The sequence below is a fragment of the Camelus ferus genome, chromosome 12, assembly GCF_009834535.1.
Source record: "Camelus ferus isolate YT-003-E chromosome 12, BCGSAC_Cfer_1.0, whole genome shotgun sequence".
NCBI lineage: Eukaryota > Metazoa > Chordata > Mammalia > Artiodactyla > Camelidae > Camelus > Camelus ferus.
Genome location: NC_045707.1, coordinates 53,463,529 through 53,482,897, shown reverse-complemented (window position 1 = coordinate 53,482,897; position 19,369 = coordinate 53,463,529). Strand labels below are relative to the sequence as shown.

General features: G+C 44.4%; 2 protein-coding genes across 6 annotated transcripts in view; one reads left to right on the top strand and one right to left on the bottom strand.

The window, feature by feature from the left end:
* Positions 1-8,340: 8,340 nt before the first annotated feature.
* Positions 8,341-12,734, bottom strand: SOWAHC (sosondowah ankyrin repeat domain family member C). Its single transcript, XM_032493690.1, has one exon. The coding sequence runs from the start codon at positions 12,339-12,341 to the stop codon at positions 11,157-11,159; it is 1,185 nt and encodes a 394-aa protein (XP_032349581.1). The 5' UTR covers positions 12,342-12,734; the 3' UTR covers positions 8,341-11,156.
* Positions 12,734-19,369, top strand: part of SEPTIN10 (septin 10) — a 53,284-nt gene continuing 46,648 nt past the window's right edge. For 4 of the 5 annotated variants that reach the window (XM_032493687.1, XM_032493685.1, XM_032493686.1 and 1 more), the window contains exon 1: positions 12,734-13,143. In XM_032493687.1, coding sequence (XP_032349578.1) covers positions 13,117-13,143 — 27 coding nt within the window. In that variant the 5' untranslated portion in view covers positions 12,734-13,116. The remainder of the gene's footprint in view (positions 13,144-19,369) is intronic. The other variant, XM_032493689.1, reaches the window with a different exon arrangement.

Sequence of the window (19,369 nt, the reverse complement as noted above, 5' to 3'; positions counted from 1 at the left end):
CCATCCTCTTTCTGCCTGCCCCTGTGTATTTCCAGTCACTGTCCTGCAATTTACCACCAGGAAGCCTACACTTTTTCTTCTGTCTTGTCACTGCTCCACAAATTTATTTTTTGTTAAAAATGGTATATAAGTCTCAGGCCTACCCGCTTTTTGGGTCTTATTTTTCCTATGAAGGCTTCCACAGGCACATAAAAATACGATATAAAATTTGCAAACTTTTCTCCTGTTAATATGTCTATGACAGTTTAATTCTCAGGTCCAGTGACAGGACCTAAGAGGGTGGAGGAAAGGCTTTTCCTTCCCTCAGTCCCTGTGCTTTTAGAAGTGGGACTGTTGGGCGCCTTTGTGTCTCGGTGCTAACTCTGAAGGATGGTGTCAAAGAGGGGGTACCAGTTTACACTCCCAACAGCAAGGTTTGGAAAGCTCACTTTCTCCGTACTTTTACCAGAACTGGGTGTTGTCTTTTTCATTTTGGCTCAGATGGATGTGAATGTCTACTTCTCTTTGAAATACAGTTTTAAAAAAGTAACCATCTAAAACAGAAACACCCAATCAACTATACTTCAGTTACAGAAAATTACCAACTAAATGAGAACAAACAAAGAAACAAACATACAGTCTGGAATCGGGAAGGTTTGGGATTCAGTGGCTGAAAAGTGAACTGAGGAGTGGGGTGGGATCTGGCTGTGGTCCAGGCGACGAGTTAATAACAATAAGAGTAATAACAGGTGGTGGTTGGGTAGTTCCACCTGTTCTCTGCGCGTTAAAACCTATAGTTCTATGGCAGCCATCAGCGAGAACTGCTGTTGTCACCCTCACCTCCCAGATAAGATGGAGAAAGTGATAACCTCCCCAGGTCACCCAGCTTCAGACGGATCTGCCGCTGTGTCCCTGTCTTCCGACCTTCTCTCCTGGAGTCAGGTTCAGTCTGGCTTCATCTGCTCCCAGGTTAGGGGGTAGCGGAAAGGGCTGTGGTTTGCCTCTTGCCCTGGTCAAAATCTCAAGGCTGTGTCTCTAACCGTCTGGAAACCTCTTCATGGTGATTCTCAAACTTGAGCTGTGAGTTTTGTAAACTGTGTAAAACACGCCTTTACAGTCCCACCCTGGGCTCCAGCCCTCTGTCCCCGATTCTGCTGCCTTGAGTCAGGAGTGGGTGTGGTCCCTGGAACTTTACAAGCTGGGTTAGTCTGACTGGGATGGTGCCGGGTGGTTAGAGTCAGAAATTTCTACTCTGAAGAGTTGTAAACCAAGTAACCAGAAGATTGCTCCAGGAAACTGAGGGAGGTGAGCTTTAGGGTCACGGAGTGGCGGGTGTGATGAGTGTAAGTTTTACTTTTCAAGCATGGGAAACGTATGCGTGTGGGTGTCACATGTACGCACATGTGTGTGGGTGTCCCACTTTGACAGGTAACACCCCCCCACACACAGGGACACAGAGTAGATCCTCGGTAGTCAGGATTTGTGATCCACCCACTCTCTGAAACATAAAATTTATAACCCAGAGTCAATGCTTAGCCTGCTTCCACAGTCATGTGTGGAGATACTCAGAGCGAAGGGACATCTGCTGCCCATCCGTGCGGTCCCAGCTGAGGTCAAGCGAGCAAGGCCCCGCTTGCTATCTCATCTCACACTGTAAAACAAGTGTCCTTCCTGGTCTGTTTAGTTCTCACATTTCATGCTTTCTGTGGGTGACTATGCTGTTAAAATCAGCCCCAATGCTAAGAGTTCAATGCTAACGAATCAACGATTTATATTAAATAAAGTGTCTTTGTACAGAAGCACACAAACACAAGGCTCTGTGCTGATTTGCCGATGACAGTGCTGTGCTCACGACCCACTCTTGTGTTTCCCTCGGGGCATGGATCCAGTGCTCACCCAACTCTAGAAACCTCTGGGAGGCCATGGGGCCAGGCAGTCGAGACTCTGGGTGTGGCCGCATGTCTGTCTAGCTCTGGGGTGAGTGTGCAGTGGGCCAAGAGCTGAGTGACAGGTTTGTCCGCTGATGGATTTGTCTTAATAAGGCCTGGTTTCCCTCACTAATGGCTTTACACAGAGAACAAAATCTCTGGTCAAAAGGTGAATTGCAGGCATCACCCACCAGGGATCTGGCCAGAAGGGGCTGGGTGCTCACTCTGCAAATTCACAGACGACCTGCTGCTCCAAAAGGAACTGAAACTGCTGTCTGAACTGGTGAGGATTTGCAGTGCAAGCCCCACCTCCTTCCTCCAATCCTTCTCTATGTCCTTTTCCTTGGAAGGTTGACCCTACATTCTCGGCAGTCAAGGGCCTGAGACAGCGGTCAAGGCCAAGCAGCCGCAACTGGAGCTCTGAGGGAAGACTGAAGAGGAACCTGCTGCTGGCATTTGCTCTGACATTTAGGCCCCACTGGCTGGTAAATGCGGCTTTGTCCTTGGGCCACACAGTTGGACTCAAACAAAAGCTGCTTAGTTAGCACTGCCTCGCTCTGCAGGGGTGGGACCGGCAGGAACAAACAACTAGGGAAAAGTTCCCAAAGTTGACAGTTCGATCAGGGTGGTTTCTGCTGACTTCCACTTCTGTCTCAAGTGATGGGCTTGGGGTTTGGCAACGCAGGGGGTCCTGTGATCTGGGAATCAAATACTGACAAGCAGCCGAGAAGCAGGCAGGAGACAAGGCCGAGTTTGAATGACAGCTTCGCTTCTTTGGAAGGTGGAGTGCTGGCTGCAGGCCTACATTCCAGTCCAAGGCTGCGTCTTCCCAGCAACAGTTCCCAATGCCCTTGGGGATAAAGAGACAAACGGACAATTCACAGCTCCTGTGGCTTGAACGCTGTTACCACAAAAACCTAATTTCTTTTTTTGCCTCAGATTTCTTAGTGCTCATCTTAGATTTGGGAAAATTCTAGCTCTAATACAAACTACTTCTCTTCAACTACTCTCTCTCCTAGTGAACCAATTTGATCCCCTAGTTTTAATGCCATCCACTGGCTGGCGACTCCTAAATGTGTACCTTCCCTGAGCTCCAGGCTGCACATCCACCTGGGGCCTGAGACTGCTTGTCCTGTCTCAGACTCAGTGTGGCCCCGACTGAGGTCCTGCCCTCTGGCTGCTTCCTCCATCTCCCAGTGTTCTTCTCAGCAAGTTCATGGCCATCACTCACAGCTCTACATCTGGGATGGTAATTGATTCTCCCTGTCAACTGAAGAAAATGCACAATCTAACAGTTGAGAGTTATGTTCTGTTTGGCGGACTTCTGAGGACTCAATCCTGGGAGGCAGGCTCTCAGACTCTAAGGTGTGGCTCCAAAGAGGTGAGGGAGGAGCCAGAACATACGAGTTTCCGCAACAAAAAACGAGGTAGTCAGACCATCAAAAGATTACTGTTAATTAAAGAAAACCAGACACCTCATGTTAATGAATTTAGCACTTTTCTATGTGTGGGAAGGTGCAAGAGTCTAGGCTCACTGAGATCATTTCTTTGGTGTGCACCTTACTATCCATGGCCGTAAGCGAGCAGGACCCTGTGGGGCCTTCCAGGGTCAGACCCCTCCCCCACACCCGCTGCTGCAGCTCCTCTCAGAAGGACCCAGGTAATAGTATCTTGCATATATTTCCTGAGTTTTTAGATGCTAAAAACCACCACCAAAGGGAAGAAATTAACTACTTGTTAAGAGACTTAAGAGACATAATAACCTATTGAAATGCATGAACTTAATTTTTTTTAACAAATTATTTAGAAATATGAGAAAATTGGGCAAATTTGAGAACTCTGAGTATTTGATGACACTAAGGAGTTACTGCCAGTATTTTAGGTGTGATAACAATTTGTGATTGCGTGTGTGTGTGCACGTGCACACTTACCTTTCAGAGACAAAAACACATCTTTTTAATCTTGGTTTTAGTAGGAATTTAAAAATCCAAACATTTCATAGAGGACTGGGAACTTCCAAATTACACATATCAGCACATGCTGGTGACATGCAACTTGGTAGCACAGTGAGCTCTTTTAGTCTTACTATTTGTAGAAAACTGGCATTTAGATTTCAAACTTTATATTACAAAATCACCAGGAGCAATTTTAGACATTTCAACAATGCTTGAACTCCACTTTTTTTGATGTCTAGGTCTGCTTCACAATAACATGAGCCGGAGAAGATGGACAGTGAAACAGGGGATCAGACAACACAGCAACCGAGGACAAACTGGTTAGAACCAAGACTGCGGAAGATCCAGTAGACGTTGAGCCTCATGACATACCCACAGGCGCCGTGACAGTTCCTAGGCTGACCATAAGAGGACAAAAAGTGCGCAGGGGGTGTGCGTTTCCTGGAAATCCTTGCCTCTTCCCCAAAGTAGTTGGAATAACCCTCCTACCCATTAACATATGAAATTACCAAGCCCATAAAACCTAGCAGCTCCCCACCTCGTGGTCGCTCTCTCTCTTACCTTCAGAGATGGCCTGTGTTCTGTCTATGGAGTGTGTATCTGCTTTTACTTTAAACTAAACACCCCGCACCTCTCAGCTTCTCTCCCTCTCACCTTTCTGAGACGGCCCACATTCTGCCTAAGGAGTGTATAACCCCATCACAGGCTCTCCCAAGTCCTCACTTTCTCCCTTCTCCTTTCCTACCCCAACCCCGCACTTACCAAACTTGTTATGGAGTGTTTTTAGGAGATTGATTTGGCTTTGAAGGTGGTATTAAGCTTTTTGATAATGGAATCCATGGTTTTCTAGTGGTGATTAAGGTTGAAAGCATTACTTCTCCTGGAAGGAACTTTCCCAGAACATGCAAACTGGATAAATGATTTTAAATCCAGGAGAGAATCCAGCCTGAATGAAAGAAACGTCAAATACCCAAAAGCATAGGAGGAACCACTAGCTGAAATTATGCTGGGGATGCAAATAGGAGGAGAAACTAGTAAGTTTTACTTTTCACCCTGTCTACTTCCAACTATCCATGAGCATACTTTTTTTTTTACTTTTTAAAGTATAGTCAGTTTACAATGTTGTGTGTGTTTTTTCTTACTTTTTTAAGTTGAAGTATCATGAGCATACATTTTTATATAAAAATGGTTAATAAATTAAAGCAAGGCGCTTTTATTCATTTGAAGTTCATGCGTAGTTAACTGAGTATCAAAGTTGTAGCAAGTGAGCAGTTTGCAAACAATGAGCAAATATTCTTAAAGATTCTGTTCTTAAAAGCCTTCAAATATCACCTTTTGTGTTAGAGCAAAGGTGAGCTTCTGCCTATTCCAAAATGAGTTTCCAAAATTCAGAATCAGTGAGTCACAAATTTATAATTTTAGGGTAAGTAAAATGGAGGCTGTGTGGCCGGTTTTCATCCGGGGCCAACTATAATCCAGGATTATGCGGGAGGGGCCCTTTCATTTATGCTCAAATGCTCAGATAGGTGGGTAGAGACCGGGGAGAGGGAAGAAGAGCCTAAAAAGAGAAACATAACTGCACCCACCTGGTAGCACCTCCACCATTCTAAGCTAAGGAGATGCTCTTCCCCAACCCAGATGAATTTTATCCCAGGTGAGACAGAAAAAGCCAAACACCAAAAAATCCAGTTCTCTTACTCATGTGCAGAAGCAACACCAGCGTGTACAAGTCATATCTGTCTCACCCATTACTGCCTGTCTGTGGTTTGTCTGGTCTCTTACAGGGACAGCACACTCTCTGCAGCATGTACGTGTCGCTGGTGGTAGCCCTTCTCTGTGTTCCCGGAGAAGTGGCTTGGTTAGTGGTTCCCACGGGACCTGGGGACCAGCTGCCAGAGTTCAAGGCCAGGCTCTGCTGCCAACTGGCTTTGTGAACTGAGGCAAGCAGCCAGTTTCTGCCATAGACTTCTCATCCACACCATGGGCTGAGTAGGGAGGGAGGGGGGAGAATTAAACTGCTTGCTTTTTATAAAGTGCTTAAGATCTTGCCTGGCGCATGCAGGAAGCTTCCTGGGAGTATTAAGAGTTTTCACGCAGCTGAAGGACACCCTCAGGCGAGTGTAAAGCCCCTCAGTGTAGACCCAGTGAGCAGCAGTGGCACTGAGGTGCTGACTGCACCCAAGGAACTGCTTCTGGAATGCAAACTTGCTATGGACAAAGTGTTTGTGTCCCCAGAATTACGTTGAAAGCCAAACCCCAAGATGATGGTCTGAGGAGCTGGGGCCTTTTGGAGGGCTCCACCCTCATAATGGGATTAGTGCCCTCATCAGGGACTCCACAGAGACCCTCTGCCCCGACACCTTGTGCGGACTGACAGACGTCTGTGAACCAGGAAGCAAGACCTTGTTGGACACCAAATGTGCCAGCATCCTGATCTTGCACCACCCCCCCCCAGCCTCCATCACTGTGAGAAATACATTTCTGTTGTTTGCAAGCCACCCAGTCCATGGTATTGTTACAGTAGCCAGAGAGGACTAAGACAAAACTCACATTCATCAATGTTGGAAGCTTCTGGACAAATCTCAAGGATGTAGAATTATATTTCTAGAGTGTTTAACTCAAAGTCTCTTAGAGACCCAAAGGAATATTCTAAAAGGCACTTCAAGGTTCTTTGATCAGAACAGAATAAAGTTTGGTTTGGGGAAAAAAAAAAACTTACATGATCCTACTTCACTTACTTGATTCTAAGTCAGCTAAATTTGGGCTGAAATTTTGTCAGAATGGATGGCCGACAGCAACGTTTCTCAAAACAGAATCAGTCACAAGAGTACTTGAAGAATACCTGTTTTACTTTCTCAGGTGCTCATATAACCCCTGAGAAACTATTTCCAAAGGATGAGTGTTCTACCTTACGTGACAGATGCAGCACGCTTAAAGTGATTATTAGAAAGTTCTCAAAGCTGAACTAAACTTCTCCCTATTCTTTTGCTCTGTGGGGTTTCACAGAATAAGTAGTCATTTGTATGCATAATACTTAGAATATTTAAAACCAGTTCAAATAGATTCTCCTAGGGATTATGTACTTGAATAAACTTGTAATACGTTCTTATAATCAAATTTCCTGTTGAAAATCTCTTAAATTGCTCACAAAGGAAAATCCTAATAAAGCCGATTTTACCTCCAGAATTGAAAGGTCGTTCTTTGGGCTGGGCGGCAGATGAAGTGGTTGGCTGGCAGGGCAGCCACGATGTAGGAAAAATTCTTACCTTCATTCAGTTGGAATGAATGCATGTTGTTGAAATTACTCATATAACACAACATTATGGAATATTTCTTCAGTGTTTTCCATTAAAGCAACACTCACTGCATACCTTCAACACGCTGGGCAACACACAAGTGGGGCCACTTGTCACACGTTCCCCAATAAATATGGAAAAATACACAATTTATTGACTGAATGGGGAAAATACCTTCTGAGACATAACTGACATTTAAAGAGATTAAGAAGAAAAACGTTTGGTAACATGAAAGCAATATTCTTTGGAGGAAAAAAACCGGGTAGTGAGGCAAACAACTCTACTGCCCTATCTTGAAAAACAAGTTCAGTGTCCTCTCCCAGCCTTCTAATAGTATTTCAGGAAAATTTGACTGGTTGAGAAACAATGGTTTGCAGCAAATTCGGAGAACTTACTTTTAGGATTAACTTACAAGAAACTCTAAATAATGCCAGTTATTTGGCAAAATAAAAAATACTCTTCCAGTAGGGAAAATTAATTATCTTTAAGTGAACTCCTCAATGAATCCTTTTAAGTTACATGCCTCTAAGGAAATAAGTCATTCTAGACTTAGCTCTCTAAGTTGTCATAAATCAACAGCAACAAGAAACCCCAGCAGCCATCACAGCAGGATCTTCCCAAGAGGGAGGAATGACGAACAGCTACAAGGGTTCCCATGTCCTTTGCTGTCTGCTGAGTTTTATTCAAAGGTCAAAGGCAGCTTTGATGGGGAAACTAATTCATTAATGCCCAATGTTTGATAGATATTGGAAAAGGCATTCCCACATCTTTCTGAAGCTCCAGTCTGGGTAGGGAGAGTTTATGGCAGCTGGTGTGTACAAGGGCCATAAGGTTGTTTTTTTTCAAAAGGTAGTGGTAGAGGTACCCTCTCCCCAAGTTGTTCCTCCACTGCTGGTGCCCAACTATAGCAGCTTGCCCCAAATCTGGCGATTCAAGTGCAGAAGCGTTAATGTTGTAGAAAAGCACTGAGTCGTGAGTCCTTACTGCCATTTGCTTCATGACCCTGAACAGCACCAACCTTCATTTCTTCATCTGTAAATTTGGGATAGATGGCCAGTGATGTTAAGGGTTAGATAAGGGATCAAATAGATGGAACCTTCAAAAAGCATCGTCTGAAATGCAAAATACCACCCAGATGAAAATATACAGGACTGTAGAGACTTACACAATTCAGAGGAAAAGTCTAGTATCACCCTTTTATTTTGACAAAATAAACTACAAATTTTACATTCTAAACTCCCAAAGCTTTGCTTATTTGGAAAATAAGAGACTAGGCACTCTGGACTCTTAAGATTTCAGGCATGAATAAAATAGTACCAGATTTTCAAGTTTTATAAGCTAGCTGCACTTTATACGCCATGAAAGTGAAGAGAAGTGTGACACATTCACTAGTTTTCCAGTGCAACCGTAAGAAGCACAGACACACTTGGATTTTCTAACTGCAGTTTCAAGTCAACAGACAGCTGAGTAACTGATGTATATACTTCCACTAATGGTAGGCAGAACTCCACAAATATCAAATTACACAAATCACTTGCTTTTTGTAATCTCAATTTGGAAATGGAAAAATAAGAGGAATGGAGAATTAAGTAGCTGAAAATGCTACACTTGCTGCACACAATCACATAATGACAAGGAATGCTGGTATCTTCCCTCAGGAACGATTTTTGAAATTTTAAAGTATATTTCATCAAAAAAGTTAAAAATCTTTAGTGTGAAAAGCCAAGTTAAATGGAGTACTGACTCAATCTCTAAAGATCTAGCAAATTATTGATTTTGTGCAATTTATTACTGATACACATCGAAGAGATTAACACTGACCCTTCAGGAGAACATGGAGGTGGTTCTGAAGTGTTTTTATGGTTCGCTTCAGCTTCACCAGTCCATGAAACATGGGATTCCTCCGTGAGAAGCTACAGCTTATTCTGCACTAGATACAGGTAATACGTAACTGATTCAGAACAAACGACTGCTTTTCACCTTCAAGGAACCTATTCTAAATTTATAGAAAACTAGATTGTTTTTCACCCACATGTATGGATAAAAGTGCTTCTCAAATGTACAGAGCCCACTTCCATAACAGAGCCCACTTCCGTAATCCTAAAACAAAAGTAAAGGCACACAAATGGACAAGAGTTTATGTATTTTATGTGAATACTTTTCATTAATTGTTAAACAAATTCAATTGCTATCTAGACAGGTGTGACAAACTAGTTACAAACTGCTACCATTTGAGTAATTAAAGACCTAAGAACTTTCTAAACACTTCAGTCCTGTGCAGTTCACGTATTGGTTCATTCACTCCATAAGCTGTTAAATCAATCCCTATAGGGCTGCAGGGCTTCTGTTTCAGCAACTAGAAAGCCAAAAAGACCAAGGGAGAAAGGATTTTTTGGAATTTGTCTCCTACAAGTTGTTTTGAATCTTGTTACAAGTAAATCTAATACGGTTGTGAGTTAAATTTGGCAATGAAGACATTCACCCTAACATATATGAATGTATAGAATTAAGAACCACACTTTAACAAGTCTTTAATTTTAATGACTGACACTTTTTCATTTACATAAAAGGGATTCAACAGCCAGCAGCTTTTAAATATAGAAATAGTCCCACTTTTCTTTTCTCTGTTATAAAGTGCTATTTTTAAGTGGACAGATTTCTATTCAGCTTTTCAATATTTTCACTCTATGTCTTTAATAGATCCAAGGAACTTGGAAAATTGAAAGGATTTAGTATTTTCAACATTCACAAAACATTGCTACAAAGTATAGAGACTATGAATGTATTTTATTCATAAAATAAAAAGCGTACCTTATGTGAGAATCATTAAGTTGATTTAATAATTACTTCACAGAAGCATAGGCTAATACTAATGCCGATTTTTGCTAATCATCTCAAACAGAAACAGTTTCTGTAGGCAATTCCACTCTAAGCACCATCAAATAGGGTCATGTCAAGTGGAACCAGTGGTTATATGGTCCCTAGAATAAAAACTCTGACAAATTTAGACGTTCAGAATAGCAAAACAAGTTAGTGAGAATCTGAGCTACAGGCATTATTTGCTTAAAGGGACCCTAGGCTGTTAAAAGGGTTTTCTTTATTTTTTGTTTTGTGGGGAGGTAATTAGGTTTATTTACTTATTTATTTTAATGGAAGTACTGGGGATTGAACCCAGGACCTTGTGCATGCTAAGCACGTGCTCTACCACTGAGCTATACCCTCCCCCTAATAGAGTTTTCTTTAGATAAAAAATTGTGCAGTTATTTATAATGTACCTTAATACCGAGTGCAGTGGTATTAGAGATAGTTAAGAAGGAAACTTCCCAACAGATTAACTCAGAAGTGAATGTTGCCCATTTCTTTAGTTCAATGATTAAAGCTGAAATTGCTTTTGAAAAAGAGTTGAACACTATTTACAAAACAAGTGGAGTACCAACAGGAGTCCCAACTGTATTCACATTATTCTCTAATTAGTGTTTGTGCATTTCAACTCTGACCTGACCTTCAGTAGTATCTTAAAAAGCAAATGCAGTTAGTAAAAAACAAAAACAAAAACAGGGCAGTATGTACTTTCATTCACACAAAAACTACCAGTTTCATAACATTTTGCATTTCTTGTTGCTCTTGAAAGAGTAACCACTTTTTAAAAACAGATACATAAAAGTGCAACACCCTTTACTTTGCATGGCATCCAGCAATGTTTAAATCAAAGGAGCCATCATTTCTGTAACCTCGATTTAGATACATTTCTAGTTCTTAGAAACAGGGAATCCAGGGCAGAGAGCTGGCATGGGGAAAAAAGGTCTAGGTCAAGGTTTAAGGAATCACTTGGAAATCCATTGCAGGCAAACTGCGAGTATTTCTCGCCACCAGATCTAACCCCGCAAGTAAGAATGCAGCATTTACCTAAGACTTTTCTAGTCTCACTTCCTTGTCTACACCTAGTATCCTATTCCTGACGACAAACAAGCCTTAGGATTTTCTAAAAGAAATTATTTTTACCCAAATACATTGGACTTGGGTCTCAGTTTGAATGAGGATGAGTGGCCTTTAAGAGATCGATCCTCCTCTTCGTCCTCCCCTTCCTCCAGGGGCTGCTCTGGGTCTCTGAAAGACGGTGTGGTGTGGATGATCTGGGTTCGGAATCGGATTTTGTTGAGTCTGGGTTTCATCCGCCCACTAGAGCTGCCCGAGGCTTTGCGACCTGGCTCCTTTGCTTTCCCCGCAGCCGATCCCTCGGCCAGGTGATGATGGTGGTGATGGTGGTGATGGTGGTGGTGGTCCCCGCCGTCCTCCAGGGCGTGGGAGAGCCTGCCAGAGATGAGGTGCGCAGGCAGCACCCTAGAGAGCCTCCAGCGCCCGCCCCCGCTGCCCGCGGCGCTCTCGCCGTCGTCCTCGTCCAGGGCACCCACCAGGGTCCGGATCTCCTCGGCGGTGCTCGGGCTCAGGTACTGCGAGGCCTTCCTGCCGCTATAGTCGCGCACGTCCACGTCCGCGTCGTAGGCCCCGACCAGCAGCTTCACCACCTCCACGTGCCCATGCATGGCCGCCAGGTGCAGCGCGGTGTAGCCGCCGCTAGTGCGCGCGTTGATGTTCACCGGCAGCCGGTGCTGGCCCGCGAAGCGCACCAGCAGGGCCAGCAGCTCCTGCCGGCCGTGCTTGGCCGCCCAGTGCAGGCAGGTGAAGCCGGTGATGAAGTCGCGCTTGGCCAGCAGGCCGGGCTCGCAGGCCAGCAGCCCCTCCAGGCTGTCCCAGCGGCCGTCGGCGGCCGACAGCATCCACGCGTGCTCCAGTGGGTCCAGCGTGAGAGCTCCCGCGCCCTCCTCCTCGGCCGCCGCGCCGTCCGCGCCCGCCGGGCCGCGCCGCAGCTGGGGGGAGCCGCCCGCCGCCGGGTCCCGGGGCGCTGGGCGGCCAGACCGCGGCGCGGGGGGCGCATCTCTCGGCGCTTCGGGCCGCGCGCCTTCCTCCGCGGCGCCGCCGAGGGGCCGCCTCCCGAGGGGCGCGCTCGGGGCGCTGTCCGCAGGGTCTGAGGGGTCTGCGGAGTCGGCGGCCGCGTCCCCAGGCTCCCTGAGGGGGCCATGATCGCCTGCACGCTGGCCCGGCGACCCGCCCAGGGTGCCCCCGACGGGCCACTCCAGCTCAGCCTGCCGGGCCTGAACCTCGCGCTCCGCCAGACCCTCCATCCGCGCCCGCGCACCGTAGCGGATCCCAAACAACTCTGCCCGCCACCTCAGCCCCTCCGCGCGCGGCAGTCGCAGGACTAGCCGCCACCGCCCCCTAGCCGCACCCGCGGACACGCCCCCGCCGACAGGCCCCGCCCACTTCCGTCCTTCGCGCAGCCAGCTACCCTGCTCTCGCTGGCCCCGCCCCACCCCGCCCCCTTTCCGTCCGCAATCACTGCTTTCCTCGGAGGACACGCCCTGGCCCACCCACTTCCGGTCCCCGCCTGAGCCGCAATGGCCGCTCCCGCCAGAGGACACGCCCCGCCCCGCCCACTTCCGGCCCCCGCGCGGGCCGCAGTCTGTGCTCCTGCCCCGCCTCCGTAGTCTGAGGAGTCGTGGCCGCGTTTCCGCGCTTTTTCCTCAAATCCCGACTGCATTCCGTCCCCTCCCCTGCATTGACTGCCGTCCTCTGAAACGTCCGGCGCGTCTGTGACAGGCCCGCTTCACGCGCGCGGCTTCCGGGCTCAGAGGAGACGCGAGGCCCACCCTAGCCCCCAGTTCACTGAGGCCGCCGGACCGCTCCCCTCAGCTCGCCTCCCGGACCCCGCCCCGCGTTCCCCGCGCCGTCCCGCCGGGTCCTTACGTCACTGAGGCCTCTGGACCCCTCCCCTCCGCTCCTCCCTCCCTCCCTCCCGGACCCCCGCCGACCCGCCCCCTGCGCCCCTCCGCCGCCAGACGCGCCGCTCCGCCGGCTGTTGCCTCGCGGGCTCTCCGCCCGCCCAGCCCCGCCCGGACCATGGCCTCCGAGGTGGCGCGGCACCTGGTGAGTCCGCCGACCCCCTACCCACCCTAGACCCCCGCCCTCCCGCTCTGGCTCGCGGTCCCGGCCCCCTCGGCGCGCAGACCGCCCCTTCCGGGCGCCCCTCCCGGCTCCCGGAGGCCGGAGCTTCGCGGGGCCTCACGTCTTCCCCGAAGTTGAGTCTGAAACCAGGACGGGTCTGTAACGGTCCCGAGCGCACGAGCCGGGCGGTTCCCGGGTGGCCTCCCAGTTACCCAGCGTTGACCTCCTCGGGGTTGCAGCCTTTCTTCCCGCCTTGGCGTTCGTGCGGCCCCGTGCCTTTATACAGGGATACAGTCACCTCGGGGGAGGCCGGGGGCTGATCGGTTTCGCGCGTGGCGGTGCCGCGCGCGTTCTCCCGTGTGCGCGGAGCTTCCAGGCGCCCCGCCACGGGGAAGGACTCTCCGCGGTGCCGCAGGTGTTTTAACTTGTGAGACTGTGTCGGTGGTTGTAGCCGCGGGAGCCAAAGCTCTCGGAGGGCCTGAGACCAAAAGTTTGAGAGCGGCTGGCCTTAGCAGCCTCCTGGAGTGGAAGTGTAGCGGTGGGGGCCGGAGAGGGCGGGCGCCGCGTCCAGTGTCTCTGCCGGAGCCCGGACCAGCATTTTCCGCCGCGCTGAGCCGGTCTTTTTCCTCTCTGTCCGGCATTTAGAGAAGCCTCAGCTTCTCTGTCTGCACTGCCTCCTCCCCTGGCTGAGTTTGTGTGCACGTGTTGGCAAGGAGAATGTGTTTTATAAACTCTGGTTCAGAATGAAGTTTAATCTTCAGAATTAAATTTGGGCTGAAGAGAGTTTAATCATTTAATTGATGTTGGATTTCTTGTCAGTTGCTGTGCTTATCTGGCAGTGAGGTTACCTTTAATTAAACTTTTTATTTTGAGATAATTGTAGATTCACGTGTAATTATGAGAAATAATAGAATTCCCCTGTATCCTTTACCCAGTTTTCGTCAATGTAACATACTGCAAAACTGCAGTAAAGACCGCAGCCAGGACATTGACACTAATTCCAGAACTTTCCTTCACCATAGGAAGCCCTCCCTTGTCCTTTCGTAGCCACACCCACTTCATTTCCCCTCCACCTCTTCCTTGACCCCTGACAACCACCAATCTGTTTTTATTCCTATGATTTTGTCATTTCAAGACTGTTATAGAATGAAATCACCCTGTATGTAACCTTTTGAGATTGGGTATCTTTCATTCAGCAGCATTCTCTGGAGATTGATCCAGGTTGTTGCAAATGTCATTAGTTGGTTCCTTTTAATTGCTGAGTAGTATTACATGGTGTGGATATACCACACTTTGTTTGAAGGACATCCAAGCTGTTTCCACTGTTGGCCTATTATGAATAAAGCTTCTATAAACATTCTTGTATGGTAACACGGAAGAACGAAGAAAATGTTAAGTCTTTAGTGCTGGGATTCACATGGCAGTGCCATGTTTAGTTTCATAAGAAACTGCTATATTTTCCCAGAGTTTCTGCACCATTTTCCATTCTCACGGCAATGTATGAGAGGTCGGTTTTCTCTACATCCTCACCAGTACTTGGCGATCCTGTTTTTTTATTTAGGCATTTTTTATTTTAGGCATTCTGATGTGTATGTGATATATTGCTGTTTTAATTAGCACTTTTCTAATGGCCAACGATGTTAAACATCTTTTTATTGCTTACTTGCTGTCTGCATATTCCCCTCAGTAAAATGTCTCTTCATTTCTTTTGCCCATTTTCTAATTGGATTTTTTTTTTTTTACTGTTGATTTCAGAGTTTTGTGTGTGTGGATTTATGTGTGTGTACATTTGAGGGGAGAGGTAATTATGTCCATTTATTTATTTTTTTTTTAATGGAGGTACAAGGGATTGAACCCAGGACCTTGTGCATGCTAAGCATGCACTGTACCACTGAGCTGCACCCTCATCTACCCCAGAGTTTTAAAAATACATTTCTAAATACTAGTCCTTGATCATGTGGTTTACAAATGTTTTCTCTCAGTCTTTTTTTTTAAATCCTCTTGAAGAGTCTTTTGCAGAGCAAACATTTTTAGTTTTGATAAAATCCATTTTATCGATTTTTCCTTCTATGAATTGTACTTTGGATGTCAAGAATACTTTGCCTAACCCAGAATACCAAAGATTTTCTCATTTTTTTCCTAAAAGTTTTATAGTTTGTTTTACATCTAAGCCGATGACCCATTCTGAGTTAATTTTGTATGAGGTGTGAGACTTAGGTCAAGGGTCATTTTTAGTCTGTGGATGCTCCAGCATTTGTTGGAAAGTCTATCTGTACTCTATTGAATTGCTTTTGTACTTCGGTCAAAAATCAGCCGAGCATATTTGTGTGGATCGCTATCTGGGTTCTCTGTTAGCTTCCAGTAGCTATATAATAAGTTTTGAAATAGAGTGGACTGATTCTTCTCACTTTATTCTTATATTTCAAGAATATTTTGGCTATTCTGGTTTCTTTGCTTTTCATTAGAAATTTGAGTAGTCTTGTCTATATCTACAAGAAATTTTGCTGGAATTTTGATAGGTATTACATTAAGTCTGTTTATTAAGTTAGGAAGAATTGATCTCTCTACTGTGTAGAGTCTTCCAACTAATGGACACAGTATTTCTCACTATGTCTTTATATTTTCTTAAATTTCTTTTACCAGCATACTATGGTTTTCAGCACGTAAGTCCTGCATATATTTTGTTAGATTTACACCTGTTTTCTTTTTCTTAGCAATTGTAAATGGTATTCTATTTTAATTTTATTGTCCACATGTTCTTTGTTAACATACAGAAATACAGTTGAGTTTTGTTATATTTATCCTGTGTACTTTGACCTTGCTGAATTCATTTATTCTAGGATTTGGGATTCCTAGTATATTCCTTAGGTTTTTCTACATAGAAAATTATGGGACAGTTTTGTTTCTTCCTTTCCAATCTGTATGCCTTTTCTTTCCTGACATATTGTGCTGGCTAGGACTTCTAGCATTGTTTGAGTAAGAGTGGTGGGAGCAGACATCCTTGCCTTGTTTGTGTTGTTGAGGGGAAAGAATTCAGTCTGTCATCGAAGTAGTAGGTTATGCTTTTTGTTTTTGTTTTTGTTTTTGTTTTTGTTTGGTAGATGCTCTTTATCAGGTTCAAGAGGGATATTGGTCCGTGGGTTTTTTGTACTATCTTTATCTGGTTTGGTATCAGGGTAGTATTAGCTTCATAAAACAAATTTGTAAGTGTCCCCTCCTCTTCTGTTTTCTGGAAAAGATTGTGTAAAATTGGCATTAATTCTTCTTCAGATGTTTGATAGGATTCTTCTGTGAAACCGTCTGGGGCTGGAGATTTCTCTTTTGGGATTTTAAACTTACACATTTAAATTCCTTAATAGTTACCCAGCTGCTCATGTTATTTCATGTTGGGTGAGTTGTGATGGTGTGTAGTTTTGTGATCCATTCCTTCCAGATTGTCAAATTTACGTGCACAGTGTTGTTCATAGTATTCTCTTATTATCATTTTGACATCTTCAGGGTCGGTAGTGATATTCCCTGTTTCATTCCTGATGTTGGTAATTTGCATCCTCTGCCTTTCTTTGTCAGTCTTGCTGAAGTCTGGCAATTTCATTGATCTTTTCAAAGAACCATTTCTCTGTTTCATTGGTTTTTCACTATTATTTTTTTTACTTTCAGTATAACTGATTACTGACCTTATCTTTATTTCATTTGTTTTGCTTGCTTTTGGTTTATTTTGCTCTTCTTTTTCTAAGTTCTTGAGGGGAGACCTTAGATCGTTGATTTGAGACTTTCCTTCCTTTCTGATGTGTGCACATTGTGGTATGGATTTTCCTCTCAGCATGACTTTATAGCTGTGTCCCACAAATTTTGGTATGTTGTATTTTCATTTTCATTCTACCTTTATTTTTTAAAGAGTTCTATGTTAAATCTCACTTAACAGATTTTCAAACTTTTCCACAGAAGAAGATGTTAAGACTCAGGGAGGGTCAGTGTATTGCTCAAGGAATCATAGCTAGTTATGGTGAGATCTGCTTTTGGTGATACTGTGTCTGCCATTATCTCCTGCATGTCACCTATTAACAATTGCAATAAGTTTTATGATTCAGGAGATCTTGACTGTATAGTTATTTATTGCTCACTGTGATAGTGGATCCTGAGATAACGTTCACTACCTTTTCTTGTCTCCTGAGAAACAGACTCATGATGTTCCGCTTCTTCAGACTATCCTGACCAAAACTCTAATGGTGTCCAAATCTTTCCAATTCCTAACTCCTTTTGTCATTTCTTGTTTCAGCAGCAATACTTCTGAATTCTTCTGTTTCTTTTTGAGTTTTTGTTCAGTGAGGATAATTTTTGTATCTTAGAAGCTTCCTTCATTTGTTTTACTTTCTACCTTGAGTTGTGACTTTTAATTCTTCTTTTTCATGTCCTGAAGTTAATTACCACCTCAGTGCCTTGTTGCTTCTCATCTGGAGAGACATCCCTTCACACTGGTCCAGGTCCTATAATCATAAGATGATGAAAGACCAGGTTCCTGTCCTACCTCCTCTGAAACTTTCCCAGAGCACTTTAACCCTTGGCCGTCAGTCATACTGCTCGTTTGCCACTTAGTCATGTGTGACCATGCACTACCTCCTAATTTATGTTTTGTATTGTTTCTTAACTTTTTGTATCATTTGAATTTTAGTGAACCTTTCATTCTTACCCCTCTCCCCATTAAATGACCTGTCTTCAGGAAAAGCAGCCTGTAATATTCTTTGTATCCTCCATAGTCATGATTATAAATCTTTGCGGACAGGTGTTGATTATTTTTTATATGGAAACCATTTTCACCTTGAATTATTTTATTCTTATGGAACGTTACACACATAAGTGGTAGATTCTTACAGGCAGCCAGGGGCTGTTAGTCAGCATTTATGTTCTGATGAAGCTCCGCCTTTCACCAACCAAGCCTTTTAGGTTTTCTGAGGCTGATTTTGATCCTAACAGTTCCAGGCTGTAACTGCTTATATTGATTTTTATTTATTTATCTGACTTGGTGTGTGGGAAAGGAGGAAGAGGGTGTTCGAAATGTTTATATTTTCCTACAGAATAAGTTTTCTCTTTTCAAGAATGTTGGCCCTTCATTTTTAACCATACTAAATCTATTTTTTTCTGCTTAAGATATTAAGTATTTCTCATACAAAATACCAGACTCTCAAAGCTTTTTCACTGAAAACTTTAATTTTCACACTTTCTTTTGATCATATCTGGGAGGAAGTTTGATTTAGATGATGCTTTATTTTAAAAATGTATTTAACACCTTTTACAATTTGTATCTGCTACTGATTTGAAGATCATAGAAATAAGAAGCTCACAGTCTCAATGACATAACCAGAAGATTAAAAACTCTCATCTTAAATACCTTTAAAGCAAATATCATGATTTAGTACACTTACATTTTGTTAGTATCAGTTTTAGTAGATATGCATATTTTGCTAGAGTATTCTGTCTTTGAAATTTTTTATTTGGCAGTTACACTTGAAATTAAGTACTTTTTTTGTATTTCTCAAAAAGTCTGGAAATTTCTTCATTGAGGATTTAGTTGAAGCAGCTTAGATACAATAGAACTCAAAGTTCGTTACGTTATGATTCTTTCTGGAACCTTTTATTGTAAAGGTGAACTTTTGTTTGCCTATCTTAAAGTTGTCCAGGACCTTTTCCCTTGTTTGTTTGATTAATTTAAATAATGTCACACAAATGTACAGGTCCCCTTTTGGCTACCTACAGACTTTCCTGTCATAGACGAATGGAAGTATGTGATCAGAGTTTTACCTGGTAGACAAGCTCCTAGCCCTGGATTTTCTGGAGGAGTGCCAGGTGACTCTCCACCTGTTTGGAGCATCTGTTTGAGAAGCATGGTGACTATATTCTCACAAGAACCGTGATTGACTGTATTGGGAATTCTAGAATTTTCAGATTTCTTTCAGTCTGTTTTTTCTGACACTAGAAAAATTTTAATTATGGAATAAATGAATTGTTGGGGTAAATTTTTTAAAAAATGAACTAATTGGGTATTGAGACTACAAAAGGAAGACAGAGTCAACAGCATGTGAAAGATTTTTGAAATGCAGCCTTGGTCAGAAATGAAGCTGATGAAATGAACCCAGGTGTGAGAATTTCTCTCTCACTTCGTTGTGTTACAGGGAAGGTGCTTGGAGACTCACTGAGAGGAAGTGGCAACCGT